Consider the following 23,980-nt stretch of genomic DNA (forward strand, 5'->3'; position numbering starts at 1 on the left):
AGAAAAATTTCATAAAAAAAAAAAAAAAAACACATTTCCAAAACTGACACAATTAGAAACAGAAAATATGAATAGTCCTTTTACTAACAAAGAAATTGTAGCTTTTTTTTTAATGTTTATTTTTGAGAGAGAGAGAGAACATGTGAGAGGAGCAAAGAAGAGAGGGAGATATAGGATCCAAAGCGGGCTCTGCACTGACAGCAGGAGCCTGACGTGCGGCTCAAAATCACAAACCATGAGATCATGACCTTAGCCAAGGTTGGTCGCTCAACCAACTGAGCCACCTAGGTGCCCCAAGGCCATATTTTAAAATATTCACAAAATGAAAATACGAAGCCCAGACAGCTTCACTGATAAATTATTTCAAACACTTAAGTTAAAAATATTACCAATAAGTAGTACACAAGTTCTTTCGTAAAATACGCAAAAATAAGTTTTTTATGAGGCTAGCATAACCCCAAAACCAAAACCAAACATGAACATTACAAGAAAAAAAGAAAAAACTATAAACCAATATCTTTCATAGACCCAGAAACAAAATACTTTAACAAAGTAATAAGAAATTTAACAGGACAACATATTAAAAGATAAACACATCATAACAAGGGGCTTTCTCCAGGAATGCAACAGTATTGCAATATTTTAAAAAATCAAATGAACTCACATTAACAACTGAATACACAAAAAGCACATGTGATAAAATTCAACATCTATTCATGATAAAAGGAGCAAAATAGGAACAGGAGAACATTTCCTTATTTTCATAAAGATTTTTTATTAAAAAAAAACTACAGTAAACATCATATAAAGTGATAAAATATTTAAAGCTGTTCCCCTGATCTGCAGAACTAAATAAGGAAACCTATCACTACTTTTAATTAACACTGTATTAAAGGTCCTATACATTATTCAAAAGGCAAAAAATAAAAGCCTGAAGAACTATAGAGAATAAAGTGCTATTATTTAGGTAATATGAACATACCTATATATATTATACACATACTATCAGAATATACATTTAACAGTCAATATACAAAGATGACTATATACCAGTAAAAGACAAACAGCAAATAAATCACAAAATGCAATTAAAAATAACAAATATAAAGGGATAAATCTAAAACACATGCAAGATTTATATACTAAAAAAAGACAATACTAATACAGAGAAGAGCTAAAAAAAAGATAGAACATGTTTTTTTTTTTTAATTTTTTTAAATGTTTCATTTATTTCTAGGGGAGAGAGAGAGAGAGAGACAGTGTGAGCAGGAGAGGGTCAGAGAGAGAGGGATTCACAGACTCTGAAACAGGCTCCAGGCTCTGGGCTGGCTGTCAGCACAGAGCCCGACGCGGGGCTCGAACCCACAAACCGCGAGATCATGACCTAAGAGAAAGTCGGCCGCTTAACCGACTAAGCCACACAGGCGCCCCATGATATAACATGTTTATAGGTTAGAAAACAGTGTAATAATGTCAACAGTCCCCCAGTTAATCTTTAGATACAGTGCACTCCAAGCAAAACCTAGGCAGGTTACTTTGTGAGTTAAAAAGAAGACTCCAAAATATTCATGAAAAAGCAAAGGCTAAGGGCGCCTGGGTGGCTCAGTCGGTTAAGCATCCAACTGGATTTCAGCTCAGTTCGTGATCTGACAGTTCATGAGATCAAGGCCCACATCAGGCTCTGTAGTGACAGTGTGGAGCCTGCTTGGTATTATTCTCTCTCTCCCTCTCTCTTTCTCTGTCCCTCCCCCACTCACACATGCTCTCGCTCTCTCTCTCTCAAAATAAATAAACTTTAAAAAAAAAGAAAGGCAAAGTTTCAAGAACAGTAAATGCAATTTTGAAGACAAAGACAGATAGAAAAATTTACTACTAGATATCAAGACCTGGCCAGAAAATGTGGTATTCATAGGTAAATAACCCAATGAAATGAAATAGAAGAGAAACAGAATTACATATACATGATCACATAATTTATGAAAAAGACATACTCTATACGGAATTAGAGCTATGCCTTAGAAGTAAGTGTTACATGCTAGGAATAAGAGCAATATTAAAGGAGATCAAAAAAATTTGAACTCTCTGCTAAATGAAAACTTACTCATGTTTGAAAAGGTAAATCATCTAGAGTCTCTACAATTTTTCTATAATGTCTGGCCTCCAATCAAGAATTACAAGGCAGCCTATGAAAACAGGAGCTGCTGATGAGAAACCAAGAGAAAAATAAACAATGGTAAAAGACTCTCATTTGGTTTACATACTGCAGTTATAAGATACTTTATGATAAACATATTCATGAAAATAGAAAGTTGTAGACATCGATTCTAGATGCCTAGAATCTACTTAAATAACGTGACAACTTAAATTATGTCAATAAAAGAATAACTGTCATTAGGCAGTAGATGGGTTTACTAGCAAACTAGATACATAAAAACAGAGAATTGGTGAGCAGGAGTATAGCTCAATAGAGCTCAATAGAAGGTATCCAAATTTGCATACAGAGCAAAGAAGGACAGAACAAAGATGAAGAGAAAAATCCTGAAGTATAAATAAGAGGGAAAATATACACAAATTCTTCAGAGAAGAAAACAATTATGACTGAAAGAAGACTAACAGCAATGAAGGAAGAAAGTCAAAAAATAATGGAATGGCATCTGAAAAGTGTCAGGGGTGGTGGGGCACCTGGGTCTGTTAAACGTCTGACTTCAGCTCAGGTCATGATCTCATGGTTGGTCCCACATCGGGCTCTGTGCTGACAGCTCAGAGCCTGGAACCTGGTTCAGATTCAGTGTCTCCCTCTCTCTGCCCCTCCCCCGTTCATAATCTCTCTCTGTCTCTCAAAAATAATTAAATGTTTAAAAAATAAAACATTAAAATTTAAAACAATGTTTTTTTGAAGTGTCAGGAGTGGGGGGCGAACCTACCAATTTAGAATTAAATAAAAATGAAAAACAATGTTTAAAACCATAATCCTAATGTTTTAGGGCATAAAAACATATGCAGAGGTAAATGTGACAATAGCACAAATGAGAGAAGAGTTAATTAATGAAATTAAACTATTAAAAGATCATTTGAATAATTTTGTAAGTGGAAAAATTTCAGAAGATCAATGAACAATTTCCTACTAATTTAAAGTAGACTACATTAAGTAAATGTTATACATTGTAATCTCTAAGGTAATAATAAAAAGGAAAGTAAAATAAAGCTAACAGTTTAAAAGAGAAAAATAGTATGTTTACAGGTTAAAACTTCAAATATAAAGACATGAGAAATAATATGAGAAATAGAGAAATAATTTGTTCACAGGTTAGAATTTCAAAACTAAAAGCATGAAGTAACATCAGAAGGCTAACAAAAAAACTGAAAATATCAAAAATAGTAACATTTAACTGAAAATGTGACATTATTTTTCAATAAGAGCCTAATTAAGATAAGCTAATGGGCCCTTAAGACACAAGTTATTTATCACACAGAATAGATAAGATCTAGTAAATTTATAGTATTAAGGGCAGGCTAAAAAGACTCTGGTTAGAAGAGGGTTGCTGAGAATTGGGATGAGGATGTACATGTAAATTAGGGATAAAAGAGATCAATTCAATTTTAGTAAATGAGATTGAGCTGTTTGTAGGCCATTCAAGAGAAGCTGCTCAAAAGGCCACAGGTCTGGACAAGAGCAGAGGGCATACAGAAGTATATGAGAGAGGACAGGCAGAATAAAAAGAGAGGACAGCCAAAAATGGGAAGTACAGGATATTTAAGGATCAGATGAAGAAACTAGAGACTAAGTAGTAATAAGGAAGTAGAAGACCCCCAAAAAAGTGAAATCACAGAAGTTCCTAGGGTACACACAGTTTACCAGAGAGCATATTTCCAGAGGTCAAACATGGCCAGAACTCAGAAAGGGTTCGCTGAGTTAGGCAAGTGAAATATAGTAACTTTAGCGAAAGTAATTTCCATGAAGAGACAGAGGCTAGCTTCCAGTAGCTTGAGAAGATTACTACACTGTATTATGCTTTAACATATTTCCCTACAAATTTGCAAGTCCCTTGAGCACAGAAAAAAACACCCTATGTATCCCAGTTTCTAGTACAGTATGTGGCACAAAACTCAGTCTTATATTTTTGTTGCTTGCAAAAAGCATCCATTTGCAATTACTTTAATATTATTCAATTCATAAAACAAAGAAGTCAAAGGTTTAGGAACTGTCAAATCCATAGATTAAACGGGATTTTTGGAGGGTCTTATTTTGGTTTTGGTTTTGGTTTTGTTTTGTTTGCTATACTGTATTAGAATTTCTTGGGGCACCTGGGTGGCTTAGTCGGTTAAGCGTCCTACTTTCGCTTAGGTCATGATCTCGCAGTTCGTGGGTTCGAGCCCCGCGTCGGGCTCTGTGCTGACTGCCAGCTCGGAGCCTGGAGCCTGTTTCAGTCTGTGTCTCCCTATCTCTCTGACCCTCCCCTGATCACAGTGTCTCTCTCTCTCTCTCCTAGAAATAAATAAAACATAAAAAAATTTTTAAAAAATATACTTGTTTTTCTTCTGTTAGTCTGTCTTATCACAGAAGGTGGGAGGTAGGGCTGTCCGGAAAGAACCAAGAAGAGTTGAGGAAAAATAATTNCTAGATAAGAATTTTAAAAAGTTAGTCAGACAATACAAGGGTCTCAAATCACATTTTTAATGACTGTGGATTTTACTGTAAGTACAATGGGACTTATAATGACAAAATAACATAATTCTATTTACCTTGTTAAAAAAAAAAAAAAAAAAAGACGGCTCTGAAAAACAGGTAGAAGGATGAGCAAGAGTGGAGTCACCAAGTCCAGGGAAAAATTACCACCCCCAGGTAAGAAACCATTACCTTGAAAATGGCAGTGGAGATCACTAGAAACTAAGTGGAGATTACAAGAAACTAAGCACACTATTCTCTAGCTTCTGAACATCTTATTCTTCTAGTACTCTTACCTCTTTTTACTTCATATTTTACTTCATATTTTAAGCTAAACTGATTAGCATATAAGTATAGTTTATAGTTATTACCCTCTGACCCAATTATCACACCTCTAGGAATTCATATGAAATCATTTCACAAATAAGAAATAACATACACAGAGTAATCCACTGAAACATTTTGGCATTATCAAGAGACTGAAAACCACCAATGCCCATCAAAAAGACACCAGCTGAATACCAGATTATTATACCCACACAATGCAACCATAAAATATGATGAGGAAGATCTCTAAGAACCAGAGTAATTGCTAGGTATAAATTTAATGAGAAAAACAAGGGGTAAAATATAACACACTACACTGTGTGTAAGAAGGTGGGAAGGGAGATAAGAGTATATTTTAAAATTTATTTTTAAAGAAGAAACACAGTGAAGATAAACTAGAAATTACTGAAAATGATTATCAACTGGGATAGGCAGAAGAACGGAATGAATTACTTCAGTATACCTTTCAATACAATTTTGATTTTAAACCATGTAGATGCTTTATGTATTCATAAAACAAAATTAAATCCAACTGATTTAAAAAAACACACACAAATTCAATACTAATAGAAACTGTACATCAATTCAAGAGATAACTGCACCAAAAAAGTGGTAGTAATTCAAGCACCTTTGAGATCAGTATCCTAACTCTACATGCCAACACGGTTAATTCTGTAAGAACAAATGGAACTGCACAGAAATCTTGAACTTCACTTCACAGGTTTGCTGTTAGCAGTGGTATTAATGTAGCAGTTCTAAAACTGTTTTGTGTGTATCATAAAATAGAGCAAATGAATAAATGCAGACGTTGTTGAGAACCAAGGTTTTTACTGTCGAAGAAAGGAGATTCAAATATAGATTCTGGTGAAAGCTGAAGAACCCTGTGGTAATGGATCTGAATGAAAAGTCAGGATCCACTGAAAAATTTTAGTTTTTTACTTTCTTTTTTTGCGTACTTCTAATTATTTGCAAAGACTGACACTTCATGACTTCTTAGAGGTCTTGCAAAAAATAGAGAAAATTTATCTAGTAGAACAAAACGCAACTTATTTTATCTGCCAATTATTATACGAGTACAGTGAACCTTTTTATACGTCTAAGATACATTATGGGATCCTACTGATTGTGTTTTTCCTACGTCCTATTATTTCATCACCCTAGTAATTACACTTTACGATTATTATTTCTAACTATGCTTTAAAAAAAAGAACTATATTAAAAAATGAAAACAATCATGAAATCACCTAGGTTACTACAATCAATAGTGAAAAATCATCCTTCATTTTTCTTACTCTACTGTCCAAAGTACTGCATCATCTTTTTAAAAAGGTATAAAAAAGACTAGAGACACTATCTCTGTAGACTATTTTTCATTTTTAAACACAGTTGACAATTCAGAAATTTTAATTTTCTTTCCATAATGGCAAGGAGAAGAAAATGACAGAGGAAGACATTTCGTAATTATTAAACAAATTAGAATATGAATTTTAAAAATAGTTCTCTTGACTAGCACAGTGCAACAGAATTTTCTGTGATGATAGAAAGCTTCAAAATCAGCACTGTCCAGGGGTGCCTGGATGGCTCAGTCGGTTAAGCGTCTGACTTCGGCTCAGGTCAAGATCTCACAGTTTGTGGGTATGAGCCCTGCGTCGGGCTCTTTGCTGACAGCTAGCTCAGAGCATGGAGCCTGTTTCAGATTCTGTACCTCCCTCTCTCCCTGACCCTCCCCTGCTCATGCTGTCTCTCTCTCTCTCTCAGAAATAAATAAAACATTAAAAAAAATTTTTTTTAAAGAAAATCAGCACTGTCCAATGCAACCATGTGTGGCTATGGAGCACCTGAAATGTACCCAATCTGCTTAAGAAGCTTAATTTTTAAATTTCATTTAATTTTAATTATTTTGAATTATAAACTTTAACCCCTACATGTGGTTAGTGGCCACCCTATTTGCACAACTATACACAAATCATAGTAAAAATGATAATATAAATTAAATCTCAGATTATGAACCTTCAGATGACATCCTAAATTTTCTCAAACTCAACAATCAATGGGCAATATACAAAATTAACTCAAAATGGGTCAATGATATAAATATAAGAGCTAAAACCATAAAACTCTTAGAAGAAGGCATGTATAAATCTTCTTTACTTTGGATTTGGCAATGTGCTCTTAGATATGACACTAAAAGCATGAGCAACAAAAAAATAGATAAAATGGACTTTATCAAAATTAAAAACTTTCATACAAAGAACATTATCAAGAACCTACAGAATGGGAGAAAATAACTGCAAATCATATAGCTCATAAGGATTTAATACCTAGAATATATAAAGAACTGCAACACAAAAAGATAATGCAACTTGAAAACGGGCAAAGGACACTCCTCCAAAAACGACATACAAATGATTAATACACACATGGAAAGATGCTCAACATCCTTAGTTATTAGATAAATGCATATCAAAACCACAATGAGATATCTCAACACCTATCAGGTTAGCTATAATAAAACACAATGGAAAATAAGTATTGGCAAGGATGTGGAAAAATAGGAAACTTCATGCACTGCTGATGTAAAATTATGCAAATGCTGTGGAAAACAGTTTGGCAGTTCCCCAAAAAGTTAAACACAGAATTACCATATGACTCAGCAATTCCACTCCCAGGTATATTCCATAAAGAATTGAAAACAAGAACTCAGATACTTGTACACCAATGTTCACTGCAACATTACTCATAACAGCAAACAGTGGAAACAATCCATGTGTTCATCAAAGATGAACAAATAAAATGTGGTGTATATACTATATACAATGGAATATTATTCAGTCTTAAACAGAAATGAGGTTGTAATACATACCATAACATGGATGAACTGTGAAAACATTATGCTACATGAAATAAGCCTGTCACAAAAGGACAAAGGTCATATGATTCTACTTCTATGAAATACCTAGAATTGGTAAATTCATATAGGCAGACAGTAGTTTAGAGGTAACCAGCGGCTCAAGAGAGGGGAGAATGAGAGTTAGTGCTTAATGGTTACAGACTTTCTGTTTGGGGTGTTGAGCAAGTTTTGGAGACAGTAGTGATGGTTGCATTAACAGTAACTGTAATTAATGCCATGAAAATGTACAGATAAAACGGCAAATTTTATTTTATATAGATTTTGTCACAATAAATAAGATTGCTAGAGGGGCGCCTGGGTGGTTCAGTTGTTAAGCATCCAACTTCGGCTTAGATCATGATGTCACAGTTCTGTGAGTTCGAGCCCTGCGTCAGGCTCTGTGCTGACAGCTAGCTCAGAGCCTGGAGCCTGCTTCAGATTCTGTGTCTCCCTCTCTTTCTGACCCTCCCCTGCTCTCTGTCTGTCTGTCTGTCTCTCTCTCTCTCTGTTTCTCTCTCTCTCTTTCTCTCAGAAATAAATTTAAAAAAATTCAAAAAATTTTTAATAAATAAGATTGCTAAAATAAAAGATCAGTAAATTTTTTCACTCCAAGTTTTTAAGCTTGAGGTCAGAGACTTGGGCAGGGGGGCAGGAGAGGGCAATGAGAGTACTCTAAATAAGTTTTGAAAGCAATGATTATGTAATGGTTTATTTTTGTGTCTAAGTCCTAGAACAGACCATGCAAACTGGAAAGAGAACTATACGTATTTGAATACACTGGATGTTGAATAAAGGATGACCGACTTGAATAAAACGGGGGAAAAAAATCCATGAACGAACAATGATACACTTCCAAGAACACAAAGGAAATAGAGCATTCCCATCCAGTTCTTGTCATTCAAGAAGAACTTCATCATGTTAATATAGCAGGCAGCAAGAACCAGGACTATCCTACCTTTCTAAAAGGAGAGGCGGCAGTATTCTTAAATCTCTTATGATCTCTGTATAATTTACTTAATACAAAGAGAATAGCAATGTTTAAACTCTTACTAAACTAACTAGTAATATTTGGTGCCTGGGCAGCTCAGTGGGTTGAGCATCCAACTAGATTTTGGCTCAGGTCATGATCCACGGGCTCTGTGCCAAGCTAAGTTAGGAGCTTCTTAAGATTCTCTCTCTCCCTCTGTCCTTCTCCCCTGCTCTCCCATTCCCTCTCTCTTTAGCTAAAATTAAAAGAAAAAAGAAATCTAGTAAAATTGTTATTCACTATCCTTTATTCTTCTATAAACCATTTGTGAAAATTACTTCAAGAAACAAAAAGTAAAAAGAACCCCTTGGACCTAGGACATGCAAAAGGTGATGACTTTTTCCTGGCCTACTGAAGGTTAATATATTTCCTTAGCACTGCCAATTGAAAGGCCTTGATGAAATAATACCCCAGTACAATGAGCACTATAGGGCCCAGATCTTGGTTTCTAAGCATTTTCCATTAAAAGGAAATAGGGTTCTTTGAAGAAATAATCAATTTCAGGACTAGGGCAAGAAAACTACAAGGTAAGACTCAAACACCTTGTGCCCAAAAGCAGGGTAATGAATAACCAAGGAATTGTGGAGCATGCCAAAGGGACGCAGGAGCTGGCTGAAAGGGATTCCCACTGGACAAACTGGGACAATTTAATCATCAGAAGTATAATGACAAATTATCACAAACATTTTTCACAAAACTTTATAGTAATGCAAAAAAGGGGGAAGGGGCTCTTCTTTACAGAAAAATGCCAGCTATAAATACAGTTAAAAAAATCACCAATTTGCTAACATTAATATAATAACTGAGTCAGGCAAGGATCATTCATGGTAAAGAGTTGTGAAGGAACAGGATGTTTAGTCTTCAAACATTATTACCATTTAAAGCACTTATTCCTTACACAGGGGAACGGGTACTGGGTACTTTTATGGTGGGAAGATCTAGTAGATGCCACCTTAAACAAGTAATTAGCAACACCAACAATGGGATAAAGTAACATCATGTGTCTCCCATTGTGACACAGTGAGAAGTTATCATCTATGTAGTATCTCGCCAAAAATGCTTAATGCTCTGTTTTCATGATTATACTCATTGCACATCTCCAAATTGTGGGCCACTCTATGAGAAAACTGTCATCAACTCTTCAAAAATACCAATTTCATAAAGACAAAAGAAGGCAAGGAGATTGTTTTTGAAGGAAACTAAAGAGATAAAAACAGCCAAATGCAATCTTAGATTGAATCTTAGAGGGAAAAAGATTTATAAGAAACATTTTTAGAAAAACTAAGGAAATGTGAGTATGTTAAATAAGAACATTGTATGTCAATGTTCATTTCTTGAGTGTGAAAATAAGATATGTTTATATAGAAAAATGACCTTTTTCTAAAAGAATATGTGTGCTTCAGTATTAGGGTCCTGATGATGGTCTACAATTTATTTTCAAATAGTTTAACAAGAAAAAAAAGACAGACACAGAAAAATCAAATGGTACAAAATATTACTGATGACTCTATTCTTTCAACCTTCCTGTTGTTTTTTACAATTTTTCAAAAGAAACAGTTGTAGCTTAAACAAGAAAAAAATGCCCTTGGGCAGACTAAAAAAATTGAGACTCACCAATCTGGGGATGAAGGAAAGAGTGATACAAGCTAAAAGATTTTTAAATCCATACTAAAAACATTAGACAAGAAGACAAAAATCAAGCAATTATGGTCAAACATAGACTCTGTACCTCCTCTGTTCCTTCCCCACCAGAGGAACTCGTCTTGTCTCGTACTCCAATCTGGACAGGCCCAATGTAATGAGAAAAAAAATGTTTCCCCTCCTAAAATACCATATCATAATGTTTATAAATAACTTCCAAAAGACTAAAACCAAAGTTGTCTTTTCTGATGGCACATGACTAGCATGATAAAAAGTGTTAACAATAGAAAAAACAAATTGTTCTAAAATAAAATATGATTCAAAAGTAATGAATTCTGAAAACTCATCTACTTAAAAAATATCTTTGGCCACAAACTTTATTTACAACTTTGCCTTTCTTAGAATTGGGGAAAAAAAGAACTTCATCACTAGAATTACCAAACACCCTCTTCAATAAATTACTTATAATTACTCAATTTAGAAAAAAACATTTTCTAAAATTCAATACCTGTTCAGAAAAAAAACTCTTAGCTAAACAGGAATACAAGGAAATTTCCTTAATCTGATAAAAAGAAAATACTAAAAATATTCACAGTAAACATCATAACTGATGGTGAAATTTTTAAAGTTTACTCCTAACACTTACTATCACCATTGTTACTAAATATTCCACTAGAAATTCTGGCCAGTGCAAAAGCAAGAAAAATAAAAAGCATAAGGATTGGAAGGACAAAATAAGCAATCTTGAGGAATGAACAAAATTTACACTACAAAGTATAAAGATGACTTATAAAGCTGTAATAATCAGTGTAGGTTTGGTGCAAGAAAAGACAAATAGGCCCATGGAACAAAGTCAAGAAACATACCTACACATATAATTACCTTATTTATGACAAAGATAATGATGCAGTGTTAAGAGGACAATCTTTCCAATAAATAGTGATAGGGCAACTAGATCTGCATACGGTAAAAATCAAACCAGACTTCAATCCCCCATTAAACACAAAATCAATCCCAAATAGAATGTAGATCTGAATATGAAAAGCAAAACAATAAAGCTACAAGATAATGTAAGAGAACATCTTCAGAACATTAGGGTAGGAACTTCCTAAAAACAAGACAGAAAAAACACCAATCATAAAAGATTGTTGGAGTGCCTAGGTGGCTTGATCAATTAAGCATCTAACTCTTGATTTCGGCTCAGATCATGATCTCCCAGTTAGTGGATTCCAGCCCCGCAGAGGGCTATGCGCTGGCAATGCGGAGCCTGCTTGGGATTCTCACTCTCCCCCACAAACTTTATCAAAATAAATAAAAATCTTTAAAAGAAATAAAATAAAAATGAAGAATTGTTAAAATTGAGAATTTCTTGGGCACCGAGGTGGCTCAAACAGTTAAGCATCGCACTTTGATTTCAGCTCAGCTCATGATCTCATGGTTTGTGAGACCAAGCCCTACTTTGGGCTCTCTACTGATAGCACAGAGCCTGCTTGGGATTCTCTCGCTCTGTCTTTGTCCCTCCCCTGCTGGACCACACATACACTCTCTCTCAAAAATAAACAAACATTTTTTAAAAATTGAGAATTTCTAGCACTGGGTGTTGTATGTAAGCGATAAACCATGGGAATCTACCCCAAAACCAAGTGCACACTGTACTTACTGTATGTTAGCCAATTTGACAATTATATTAAAATAAATAAAATTGAGAATTTCTTCTCTTCATCAAAGGACACCAGTATAGAGTATTAGTCAAGCACAGACTAGAGAAGAAATTTACAAAGCAATCCTAAAAAGCATTCATATCAAAAGTACATAAAGAACTGCCATGAATCAATTAAAATACGGCACACATCTCAATTGAAAATGGACAAGAGAAGAGCAGGTATTTTACCAAAAGTAAACAAACAGAAAAGCAAGGAGCCAAAAAATATTTGAAAAAGTGAAAAATGGGGAGCCTGGGTGGTTCAGTCGGTTAAGTGTCCGACTTCAGCTCAGGTCATGATCTCAGGGTTCGTGGTCCCACATCAGGCTCTGTGCTGATGTCTAGCTCAGAGCCTGGAACCTGCTTCAGATTCTGTGTCTCCCTCTCTCTCTCTGACCCTCCCCTGCTCACACTGTCTCTCTCTCTCTCTCTCTCTCTCTCTCTCTCCCTGAAATAAATAAAACATTAAAAAAATTTTTTTTAAAGAAAAAGTGATAAATGGCTAGCAAATATGAAAAAGACAAACAGTACCAAGTGGTGATGAGGACGTGCAACAGCTGGAACTTTCACCTGCTGTTGACGAAAAATATAAATTGGTATAACCACTTTAGAAAACAAGCATTGTAAGTAGAACTGAAGACCAATACCCCACCAGAGAGTTGAGGGCAAAAACTACAAACAACCCAATTGCAGACCTGAAAAAGTAAGAGAGTCAATGAAGATTCTAATATCAAATTTGTAACATCTATCACACTGTCTAGCACACACAGAATTTACTCTATATATAATACAACCCCATGATCCCATTCTCTCTCCCTTTCTTCACACATAAGAAATGGATGCTTATAATTTAAGATCAGTATGATTCTCAAAACACATTCCAATGGTTTCTCATCTCACAAAAATAAAAACCAAAACTCTTACAACTCACCTTGACTCATTCTGAGCTGGCTGCCCTGACTAGAAAGCTCTTCTCCAAAATACCCTCCCCCTCATCCTCAAAACTTTCTTCTTCTATAGCCTTACCTATCACAAACCATCTGATATTTTAAATGTGCCTCTTCCATGCGTTTACCCCTAGAATGTAATCTCCACAAAAGCAAGGACATTATTTTGTTCCTTACTGTGTCCTCAGCAGAAGATGGCATATAGTAGGTACATGTCTGCCATATGGAGGATACATGCCTGGCATGTAGAATTGCTCAGTAATTGTTGAAAAAATATATGTTTGGATTCTGGGCTTGGAGAGAAGAACAGCTGTTGTATGAGGTACATGACTGATGGTTTCTTAAAGTATATGCAGTATATGAAAACCCTCCATTAAGTTAAATCAGTTGGTCTGCTTTATGAAGAATTTGAGATATTTAGTGTTAATGCATTTAATAACCCAGGTTCTATATCAGGAAAGAATAAATTATTCCAAACTCCAATTGACAATTACATGAACCACTCAGCAGTAATTATAACAAAATAATAAATATTACTCTCATTAATTTTCCAAAGTTACTATTATCCAGCAAATAAACCTATGAAAATAATACTATATACCACTTTTTTTACATTTCAATAAAATCTCAGTAATTCTGCTAATAAAAATAACAGTATCTGGAAATATAAAATGCAGGTATTGTAGAAATATCTCCTTAGCAAAGAAACAAAACTTTCAAAATAATGCAATTCTAAGACAGAACCAGATTTAACAAGATCTGAGTATGAGGAAAGTTCCCTACAACAAACAGCCCCCCACAGTCCTAAATCATAACTTGCATGCCATAGGTCAGTCTAGAGAAGCTCCTCAGTAGCTCACAGTTTTCCACCAAACATTTTACTGCCATTGGTAAAAAACATATGTAGTTAAAAGGAAAAAAAAAGATGAGCAAAGTTCTTTCTTGTCCCTGTAATCTTTTGACAGAGAAATAAGACTAAAACCTCCAAGGAAAAAAAGAAAAAAGGAAATCAACTGGGAATAGATGTTGAATAAATTAGATCTATCAACTCTGGAATAACCATGAAATAAACCATACGAAATGGTGTTCAAACTAGCCAAGAGTTACTTTCAGGCCCAGAAAAGTACTTGGCAGTTAAAGATAACAACATCCAAGGGACACCTAGGTGGTTCAGTCAGTTAAGCGTTGGACTCTGGCTCAGGTCATGATCTCACGGTTCAGGAGTCTGAGCCCGGCATTGGGTTCTATACTGACAGCTCAGAGGCTGGAGCCTGTCTTCGGATTCAGTGTCTCCCTCTCTCTCTGTCCCTCCCCCACTTGTGCTCTATCTCTCTCTCTCTCTCAAAAATAAAGCATAAAAAATTTTTTTAAATAATTTTCATTACAATTAAAGTAAGTTTTATCAACAGCCTTTATCGAAAGAGTTAAAATCTCAACCAATGTCACTCACTTGTAGCTAAAAGAAGAAATGAAACTGTGTGCTTTTAAAACATATAATGGTGTTTTCCTATATAAACTGTGAATACTTACATACATATAAACACAACTATAACCACACTATACATACTGCTCTATAATCTTTAATGACTGCATAAAAGTTCATCATACATATCATGACTTATTTAATCAATCCCCTAACATTGGACTTTTAGTTTTTTCATTATTATAAACAAAGCTGAAGAGGACCTTTCTGTATGCACCTTTTTGCTAAATCAAAGTTTTAACAGGTTTTAACTTTTAAAAAATGTTTTTGGGGGGCTTGGGTGGCTCAGTCGGCTAAGCATTGAAGCACCACTCAGGTCATGATCTCAGTTTGTAAGTTCGAGCCCTGCATCGGGCTCTGTGCCAATAGCTCAGAGCCTGGAGCCTGCTTCAGATTTTGTCTCTCTCTCTGCCCGTTCCCCTGCTTGTATTCTGTCTCTCTCTCTCTCCCTCAAAAAAATAAAAAGACTTTTTAAAACTTTTTTAAACATTTTTGAAAGTGTTTCAGTATTAATGCTATAAATGAAAACTATGTTAAAATATTCGACCCTGTCCATTTATTACAGATATTGCCATTACTGGGTCTGTGGCTCATTTATGCCCCTCCCCACCTTTGTCTTTTTTCCTCAGTCACTAATTTTGTTGTTATTCAGTGTTTCAAAGTAAAAACAAGGGAAAAACAGAAGGAGAAGGATCAACTTGTTACACTTCTTAGCTGAATTTAAAACAACCTGGGGTACCTGTGTGGCTCAATCTGTTAAAAACATCCAACTGCAGCTCAGGTCATGATATCAGGGTTTGTGGGTCTGAGCCCTGCATCAGGTTCTGTGCTGAAAGCTCAGAATGTGGAGCCCACTTCGGTTTCTGTGTGTCCCTCTGTCTCTGCCCCTTCCCTGTGCATGTGTGCTCTCCCTCTCCCTCTCTCAAAAATAAACATTAAAAAAATAAAAAATAAAAAACCTGATGAGCAACGTTTAGGCCACATTTTACCTAACAGTCTTCTCAACCAAGGCTCCCAGTGAAAATAAGGCCCTAAACCTAAAGTATCCTTGTATGTAATGAATTAATTTCTCTCCTCTGCATCTAGAACCTACTAGCTATGTACCAAAAAAAGAAAAAAGAATCAAATCATTTTCTTCAGGCATTAATTCTCTCTCACAATGGGAAAACCACTGGAAAAACCCGAGTACTAAAGCACATTTAACTGGATTTCTATTTTTTAAAAAATGCTAAGTGATATTCTTCCCTTTTTCATTCCAAGAATATCCAAACACTTCTATTTTACGAGAGTTCACCGTACTACAGTTGTGTTGGCTTTAAAGCCTAAATACGGTCCCTCACAAAATAACTAAGTATTTACTATATAAATTTTTCCTATACTAAGCTATAATAAAGTATAGCTATCTGACTAAGATATTTTGTGGCATTATGAGTCTCCTGTTCACTGAAGCAGATCCTTTAAAATACCGTGCAGTCTATTTACCAAAGGGTTTTATCACCTGGGAATTTTACATTCCCATGACACACACGCACATGCTTTTTTTTATGTGTCAAAACATTAACATAACACAGAAAAGTAATTTGGTAACACAGTCAATGTCTACTGAAAATGGTTTTTTAGATTCCCACAGGCCTGTAACTGGAAAGACAGTTTTCAAATGTAACTAGATACTATTCCAGAAAGCTGTTCAGAGCACCCCAAAATGTATCCTTGGTATTTCCGCCTCACTAACATCAGAATAAAACTAAGGGTTTCTCTTTTACTATGACAAATAGAAGGAAACATCAAGTGAGCATTATGCACATGTTATACTATGAAGGAGATGAGTAATTCCCCTATAGACTAAAGGCAATGGGAACCCATCTTCTAAGGGTCTGTTTCATATTTCCAAAAAGAACAAAAAATATAAATGATTTTCCAAAAAAGAACAAATTGGTTTCATGAAGGGCTGTCTTTTTTCCCTTCTTTTTCTCTTCAAAAAAGAAAAATTATAATCTATTAACATCTTATAAATTAAATAACACAAAACTTGATGGATTTAAAAAAAAAAAAAAGCCAAGTTTAAAACTTGGCAGTTGTGGGGCGCCTGGGTGGCTCAATCGGTTAAGCGTTCGACTTCTGCTCAGGTCATTATCTCACGGTTAGTTGGTTCGAGCCCCGTGTCGGGCTTTGTGCTGACAGCTCAGAGCATGGAGCCTCCTTCAGATTCTGTCTCCCTCTCTCTCTGACCCTGCTCACGCTGTCTCTCTCTTTCTCTCTCAGAAATAAGAAATAATAAAACACATTAAAATAAACAAAAATTAAAAAATAATAAACCTGGCAGTTGTATATGACATTAGAAAAACATGGCTCTCAGAAAAGGAAATCCAATGCAGAAAATAATTTAGAACCAGAGCAAAGTGGAAAGTAGGAAAGATCCCCACAGTTCCTCCTAACAGGTGGTTTCCAAGCAAACCAGGATTTTTTAGGTTCTACCAAAAGCCCCTCATCTAGCTGAACTGAGGAAATTTGTACACCTGTCAGGTGGTTATTTTTATACAGGAATGTTCAATAGACAAAGTTAGGGCATTGTTTACACTTTTGAAACATCTCCTCTCCCTTTTAACCATGATCCTCTCAATATGACATAGGACATTTTAAGTAAATACTGCTCTTCAAATAAAGAATTTCAAACTTTCTGGAGAGCCTGAAATGCTACAAAATTTAAAGGAAAAAAACCTCAAATTAAACAACACCGTATTTCTTAAATAGGACATACTTCTTCAAATTACAATCCCACTAGGAAATGCAAAATTTTCGTCCCTATACACTGGCAGATTAAAACTTACACGATTAAAGTTAAAATTTAATAAAATTGCGTTCCACTCTGACAAACACGAAACAAAGTTTGCACTGCATGCAATCTGATAAAGAGCAACGATGTGTATACATTTTTGCAACGATTTTTAAAAAGTTAATAAGGTGAGCACTCCATTTACCGCGAACCCCAAACCAAAAACTTCCCACGCACTGCCGTCAGTATTAGGTCTAAAAACTCACTTTGATATGCAACTTAAATAGGCAGTCACCTCCCTCTTCCCCATCCCTTCCCTCCCCTGGAAGGTCAAAGGGCTCCAGACAAAAGACAACAAAAGCACGTGACAAAAGTTTCTCCCAACACTTTCTCTCTCCAAGCACGGAGGCTGTGCTCCTCCCCGGTACCCGGTCAGGGTGGAGCTGGGCCTGGGAGCAGAAGGCTGCGGCCCACAGCGGGAAGGAGAGGCCGTCGGGGCGGGCGGGGGGTAGCGGACCCCGAGCAGGGCCCCAGCCCTGGAGAGGGGTCCGGGCGCCGAGGACGTGCGGGGGAGCGGGCGCCTCCCGAGACCACCCGCGGAAGCGCGGGGCCCGGAGCGCGGCCTGTTACCTTTTCCTGCTCCTCTCGGAGCCGCGCCACCTCCGGGGCGCGCAGCGGCGCCGCGGCAGAGGCCGAGGCCGAGGCGTGGGGCCCGAGGTCGGACTGGGCCTCCATGGCGGGGGCGCCGGTACCTCAGCGGGGCGAACGAGTCCTAAACAAATGTTTATGGAGGCGGCGTGGCCGGCGGCTGCCCAGCACCCGCGTGCTCGCCCTCATGCACTGCGTGCCCCTCGCTGAGGAGGCCGCGCCTGCCTTCTCCGCTGCCGCGGCGGCCGCTGCTCGCGTCCGGGCTGCCCGCGGCCGCATCTCACACGCGCATGCCGCCCGCCGCCGCCGCCGCCGCGGGCTCGAAGCAGCCGGCGGGCCGGTGAGAGCCTCAGGCGCCTGTCCGGTGGCCGGGCCGAGACAGCCGTCCTGTGGCGGCCGCGCCTCCTCCGCGCCTCCCCCGTAGGCTCCGCCCCTCGCTCCGCCCCGCGCGGCACGCCGGGAAGCGCGCGCGCAGCCTCCGCCCATGGCCCCGCCCCCTAGCGGGTCACGTGGTGCAGGAGCGGCGGGGCTGAGGCGGGCTTACCCCGAGGATGAGCTGCATTGTAGCCCTCTGGAAGCTTTTATTCTATCCGGGGTCCACGCTGAGTGAGTGAACCTGGAGATGAGCCTTGTGCCCTCTTCGTCTTCAAGTCGTTTAGCGCTGCATCTGGCGGTAGAAGGTTAATTCATGCACCAAAGCTGCTTTGTAAGAACATAATTTAATTTTAGCAAGTTCAACTCTTTCTTGTGCCTGTTTAATGAATTAAAAAATGCAATTATATTTTGCATATGTATTAATTACTGTGCTTATATTAATATAGTGCTATGTTTGGACTATTTAAGTGATTTTTCAAGGATAACTTTGCCCACACTTTTTCTATTACTTCAAAACTATGTTCTGTTTCTCGTTACACCCTCTGGACACAGTAGGCACCCAATTAATGCTTAACTAGCCGGAACTGGCCTTGCCCTAAGCACCACCTCTGCTCCAGTTCCTAACAGTAGCAATGGATCCTGTTTGTTCAGCGTTGTACAGATGGGCATTGGCTGGGAGGTATCTTCAGGTTACACCTTTGTGTACCTGCTTGCTGTTTCTCTTCCCTCTCTATTGGCCAGCTCTCCAGTCCAGATTCACCCTTTTTCCATATGCTTCAAAGAAAGACTCAAGGAAGACTTGGACAAATGGTAAATGTTAATTCCTCTTTCCTCACTGCATATCCAACACCTTTGAAAGAGGCAGAATCTGAATGTTTCTCGTTATCACGTCCTCTATCTCCACCATCATCTCTCTATCCTCAGCCTCCTCAGTAGCTTCTTTTCTGGCCTCCCTGCCTCCACTCTTGCCCTCTGTAATGGACTTTATTAGCTGCCCTTTGTCCATCTCCCTCCTTTGGCTGGTCTACCCTAGCCCACATAGTTCCTGTGCCTTTGGGAAGCTGACCCACCCCCAGCTCCAGTCTAAAGGCAATGCACTTTCCCTGTAAACGGTTGATTCCAGAATGGGCATGTGATACCTCACAAATAGAGATTTCCTGAAGGCTTCTGAAAACATTCTCCTTCATTCTTTGAAAGTGTTTCCGTAAAAAAATCTATCCATCCCTTGGTGGGGAAGTACAGGACCTATGGCCCTGTGTATTTCCACTCTAGTAAAACCACCCGGCCACCTCCTAGACTCACAATGAAGTTGACTCTGTGGTCAGCAGAGCAGAGACAGAACTTGAGTTCTTGACTATATCACAGCACTTGACTCAGGGCTGAAGCAGCCAACTCTGCTCTCGAAGTCTACATTACCTCTGCACTTCTGGTTAAAGAGGCCAGTAAATTATCTGATGGATTAAGGCAGTTTGCATCATATTTTATATCACTAGCAGCCAAAGACTCTGATTCATGCACCCCCAATCTATTCTCAGCTCAGCAGCCTGAGGGAGCTTTTAAAAATAACCAGATCAGGGGCGCCTGGGTGGCTTAGTCGGTTGAGCGCCCGACTTTCGCTTAGGTCACGATCTCGCGGTTCATGGGTTCGAGCCCCGCGTCGGGCTCTGTACTGACTGCCAGCTCAGAGCCTGGAGCCTATTTTGGAGTCTGTGTCTCCCTCTCTCTCTGACCCTCCCCTGCTCACACTGTCTCTCTCTCTCAGAAATAAATAAAAAAGAAAAAAAAAGAATTTAAAAAAAAAAAAAATAACCAGATCATATCACTCTCCCTGTTTGAGCCCTCCATGACTTCTCACTGCTACTAGAATAAAATCCAGATGTCCTACTAGAATCTGCATTATATCTGACCCACTTTTACCACCGCTTTGCAAGCCCCCTGCCATTCATACCAACCATGATGGTTTTGCTCTTCTCCCGCCTTGGGGTCTTAGCACTGACTGATCTTTCTCCTTGCAATACTTCTGCTGGATCTTTGCACGGTCTACTCCTTTACATCACTCAGGCCTTGATTCAAATAAAAAAGCTTCCCTGATACCCTGTCTGTAGAAGACACTCCCTTCTCATCCAGGCATCCTCCAGCACCTCACTTTTTAAATTTTCCTCATAGCACGTATCCCTTTTAGGATTATCAGTTTTATCTGCTTCTGTACTCGTTACCGTCTCTTCACACTGGAACACTAGCTCCGTCAGAACAGGGACTTGGTAGACATTCCATGAACATATGCCGCTTCCTTCACTCGGTCCTAAGAGCTCAGAAGTAACAGCAGAAAAACTTGAACTGTAAAACCCAGACAGACCCAAGTTGTAGTCCCAGCTCTGTCACTTGCCTGCTGACAAGGCTTAGGCAAGACATTTAACCACCTCCTGAGGTTCATTCTGTTGTACAAGTCTTAGAGCTATCCCTGCCTCAGGGTTGGCTTGAAGAATGATGGTGATCTCAAGTATTAAAGCTGACAGTGAAAACTTCCTCCATCCATCTAAAATCCCTCAAATTATAATCACTCATCCAGGTGAATATCAGCCACCCCAAAACACCTTCAATAAAACAAAGTTAAATTTCAGCAAACATTGTTGACTCCCTTCCATGTACCAGGCCCTCCCCTGTGCGTGGGAAGCAAGAGGTGATCAAGCAGGCACCAGAACTGTCTGTGGATCTAGTAGTCAAGGGAGGGCCAAAGACCTTAGATGAGGTTCTTATAATTCTATAGGAGGTTTGTCCTTAACCCCAAGGTCAAAAGATTATGCCCTCCATGAAGTTCCCCTAGTATTTCATCTGCTTATCCTTAGGATTGACACTGATCACTTCAATCCTTGTCGTATGCGGTTTTTCGGTACACATAAGCCTCCCCTCCAAGGAAAGGGATGAAATCATTTTTAAATCTGAAAAGCACATAGCAGCAAGCATGACAGTTGCTACAGTTTGTTGCCATCTCTCAGAAGCCAGTAATAGAAACTCAAAGTGACTTATGGAAAAAAACAAAACTTTTAAAAAGAGGGATTCAGAAGGACATGAGGCAAAATGGTAGAGTAGAAGGCCCTAAGGATCAGTCCCTTCATCAAAACAACTGTCAGTTGGAGGGGCACCTGGGTGGCTCAGTCAGTTGAGTGTCGAACTCATGGTTTCGGCTCAGGTCATGATCTCATGGTTTGTGAGTTTAAGCCCCACGAGGGACTCAGCACTGACAGTGCAGGGCCTCTGGGATCCTCTCTCTCCCTCTCTCTCTGGCCCTCCCCTTCTTTCTCTCTCTCTCTTTCTCTTTCTCTCTCTCTCAAAATAAACCTAACAAACAAACAAACAAACAAAAACAACTGTCAGTTGGAAATGGAAACACTCAAGAGTCAACTATTTTGAAACTCTGGAACCTGAACAGATACATTAAAAAACCAGGAGAGTGCATGATAAAAGAAAAGGTTACTCACTACCTGTTGGTGGGAGGATAGTGATGGGGGAGGGGTGAGAACCAGCTGCCATGCCTCATTCCTCAGCCAGGACCCCACTATGCAGCTGTTGCATTAGCAGCCACCATTCCTGGAGTGGTTGGCTGATGCCAGTGTGGGCAGTAAGGTCATTGTCCTCCGAAACATTTCAGTCAGTCTACCAACTCCCTGAGACACAGGTGGACACTGGCCTTCTGGGATTGCAGCCTTTTCCCCTGCCAGCATCTATCAGAAGATTTAAAGGGACAGAACACTTTGTTTTAAGTAAATCTTCATCAAGTCACTGGACGGCTGTAGAGATAACAGAAAAAAAACTTCAATGACTGCACATACCAAGGAATATGCTTTGAAAGGTAGTTTGGAAAAATCACTAAAGAAATGACAACAACCTTCAACAGGCAAAACTCAGCAATCCCTAAGGAGCAGGAAAATCGGATTTCCAGAGTTAACCACATAATAATACTCAAAATATCTAGTTGTCAACAAACAATACAAAACATACCCAAAACCAAGATGTAAAGCCAATTCACAGGAAAAAAAAATAATTATAAACCATCCTTAAGGAAGCCCAGACATTGGAAATATTAGTCAAAGACATTAAATCAACTGTCCTAAACATGCTTAATAAGCTGAAGGAAATCACAGACAAAGAACTAAAGGAAACCACAAGAAAAATGTATGAACAAATAGGGAATGGCAATAAAGAGATCAAAATTATGAAAAGGAACAAAATAGAAACCCTAGAGCTGAAAAATACAATAAATAAAAAATAAAATAATAAATTGACTAGAAAGAGCCAAAAGGATTTGAGCAGGCAGAAGAAATAATCAGAAAACTTGAATATAAGGCACTCAAAGTTATCTAGTCAGGCATAGAAAGGAAAAAAAAAAAAGATATGAACAGAGCCTGTGAGCCTGGGGGACACCACCAAGCATGCCAACAATATGCACAATAGGAGTTCTAGGACAGAAAGGGACAAAAATTTTTTGAAAAAATAATGGCTGAAAACTTCCTAAATTTGATGAAAGATTTCAATACACACATCCAAGAGGCCTAAGGAACTTCAAGCAAGATAAACTCAAAGAGGTGTCTATAACTGAGACACACTATAGTCAAATTCTCAAAACACACAAAAAAAGACAATCTTGAAAGCAACAAGTGATAAGTAACTTGTCACATACAAGGAATCCTCAATAAGATTAACAGTTGATTTCTAATCAGAAATCATGTAGGCCATGGCACCAGGTGGCTCAGTTGGTTGAGTGTTGGACTCTTGATTTCAGCTCAGGTCATGATCCCAGAGTCATGGGGACTGAGCCCTGCATCAGGCTCTACACTGAGCATAGAGTTTGCTTAAGATTCTCTCTCTCTCTCTCTCTCTCTCTCTCTCAATCTCTCTGTCTCTCTCTCCCCCTCCTCCTTGGCCCCTCTCCCTGCTCATGCTCTCACTCTGTCTCTAAAATAAAAAAATAAAAATAAAAATAAATTTTTAAACCCGTATAAACCAAAAAAGCACCTCCTGTTTAAAAAAGAAAAAAGAAATCATGGAGGCCAAAGGGCATATTCAGTTCTGAAAGTAAAAAACAACCTCTCAACAAAGAATTCTATCTTAGATAAACTATCAAGAATGAAGGAGAAATTAAAACATTTCCAGATAAATAAAAACTGCAGGAGTTCATGACTAGTAGAACTGCTTCATAAGAATTGCTAAAGTGACTCTGTATGGCTGAAATAAAAGAACACTAGACAATAACTCAAAGTCATATGAGAAATAGAGAACATTGATAAAAGGAGGGACAACAAAAAAAATTTTTTAATAAAAATAACAATTTAAAAAAAGTAGTGACTACACAGGTAAATATAAAAGCCAGTATTACCATAGGTTTGGTTTGTAATTCCTCTATTTTCAACTACAATTTAAAAGACAAATGCATAAAACAATAAACATAAATCTATGTTAATGGGCACACAATGTATAGAAATGTGATCTGGGACAATAACAAT

The 23,980-nt window shown here is 38.1% G+C and overlaps 1 protein-coding gene across 3 annotated transcripts in view; it reads right to left on the reverse strand.

Moving 5' to 3' along the window:
* Window positions 1–23,980, reverse strand: part of URI1 (URI1 prefoldin like chaperone) — a 90,273-nt gene that overhangs the window by 55,622 nt on the left and 10,671 nt on the right. The window contains exon 2 of one of the 3 annotated variants that reach the window (XM_039231945.1): window positions 18,649–18,771. In XM_039231945.1, coding sequence (XP_039087876.1) covers window positions 18,649–18,666 — 18 coding nt within the window. In that variant the 5' untranslated portion in view covers window positions 18,667–18,771. Of the gene's footprint in view, window positions 1–18,086; window positions 18,497–18,648; window positions 18,804–23,980 lie in introns of those variants that run through there. The other 2 variants (XM_039231946.1, XM_039231944.1) reach the window with 2 other exon arrangements.

This window comes from Hyaena hyaena, unplaced genomic scaffold (assembly GCF_003009895.1).
Source record: "Hyaena hyaena isolate Hyena2069 unplaced genomic scaffold, ASM300989v1 scaffold_61, whole genome shotgun sequence".
NCBI classification, from domain to species: Eukaryota; Metazoa; Chordata; class Mammalia; order Carnivora; family Hyaenidae; genus Hyaena; species Hyaena hyaena.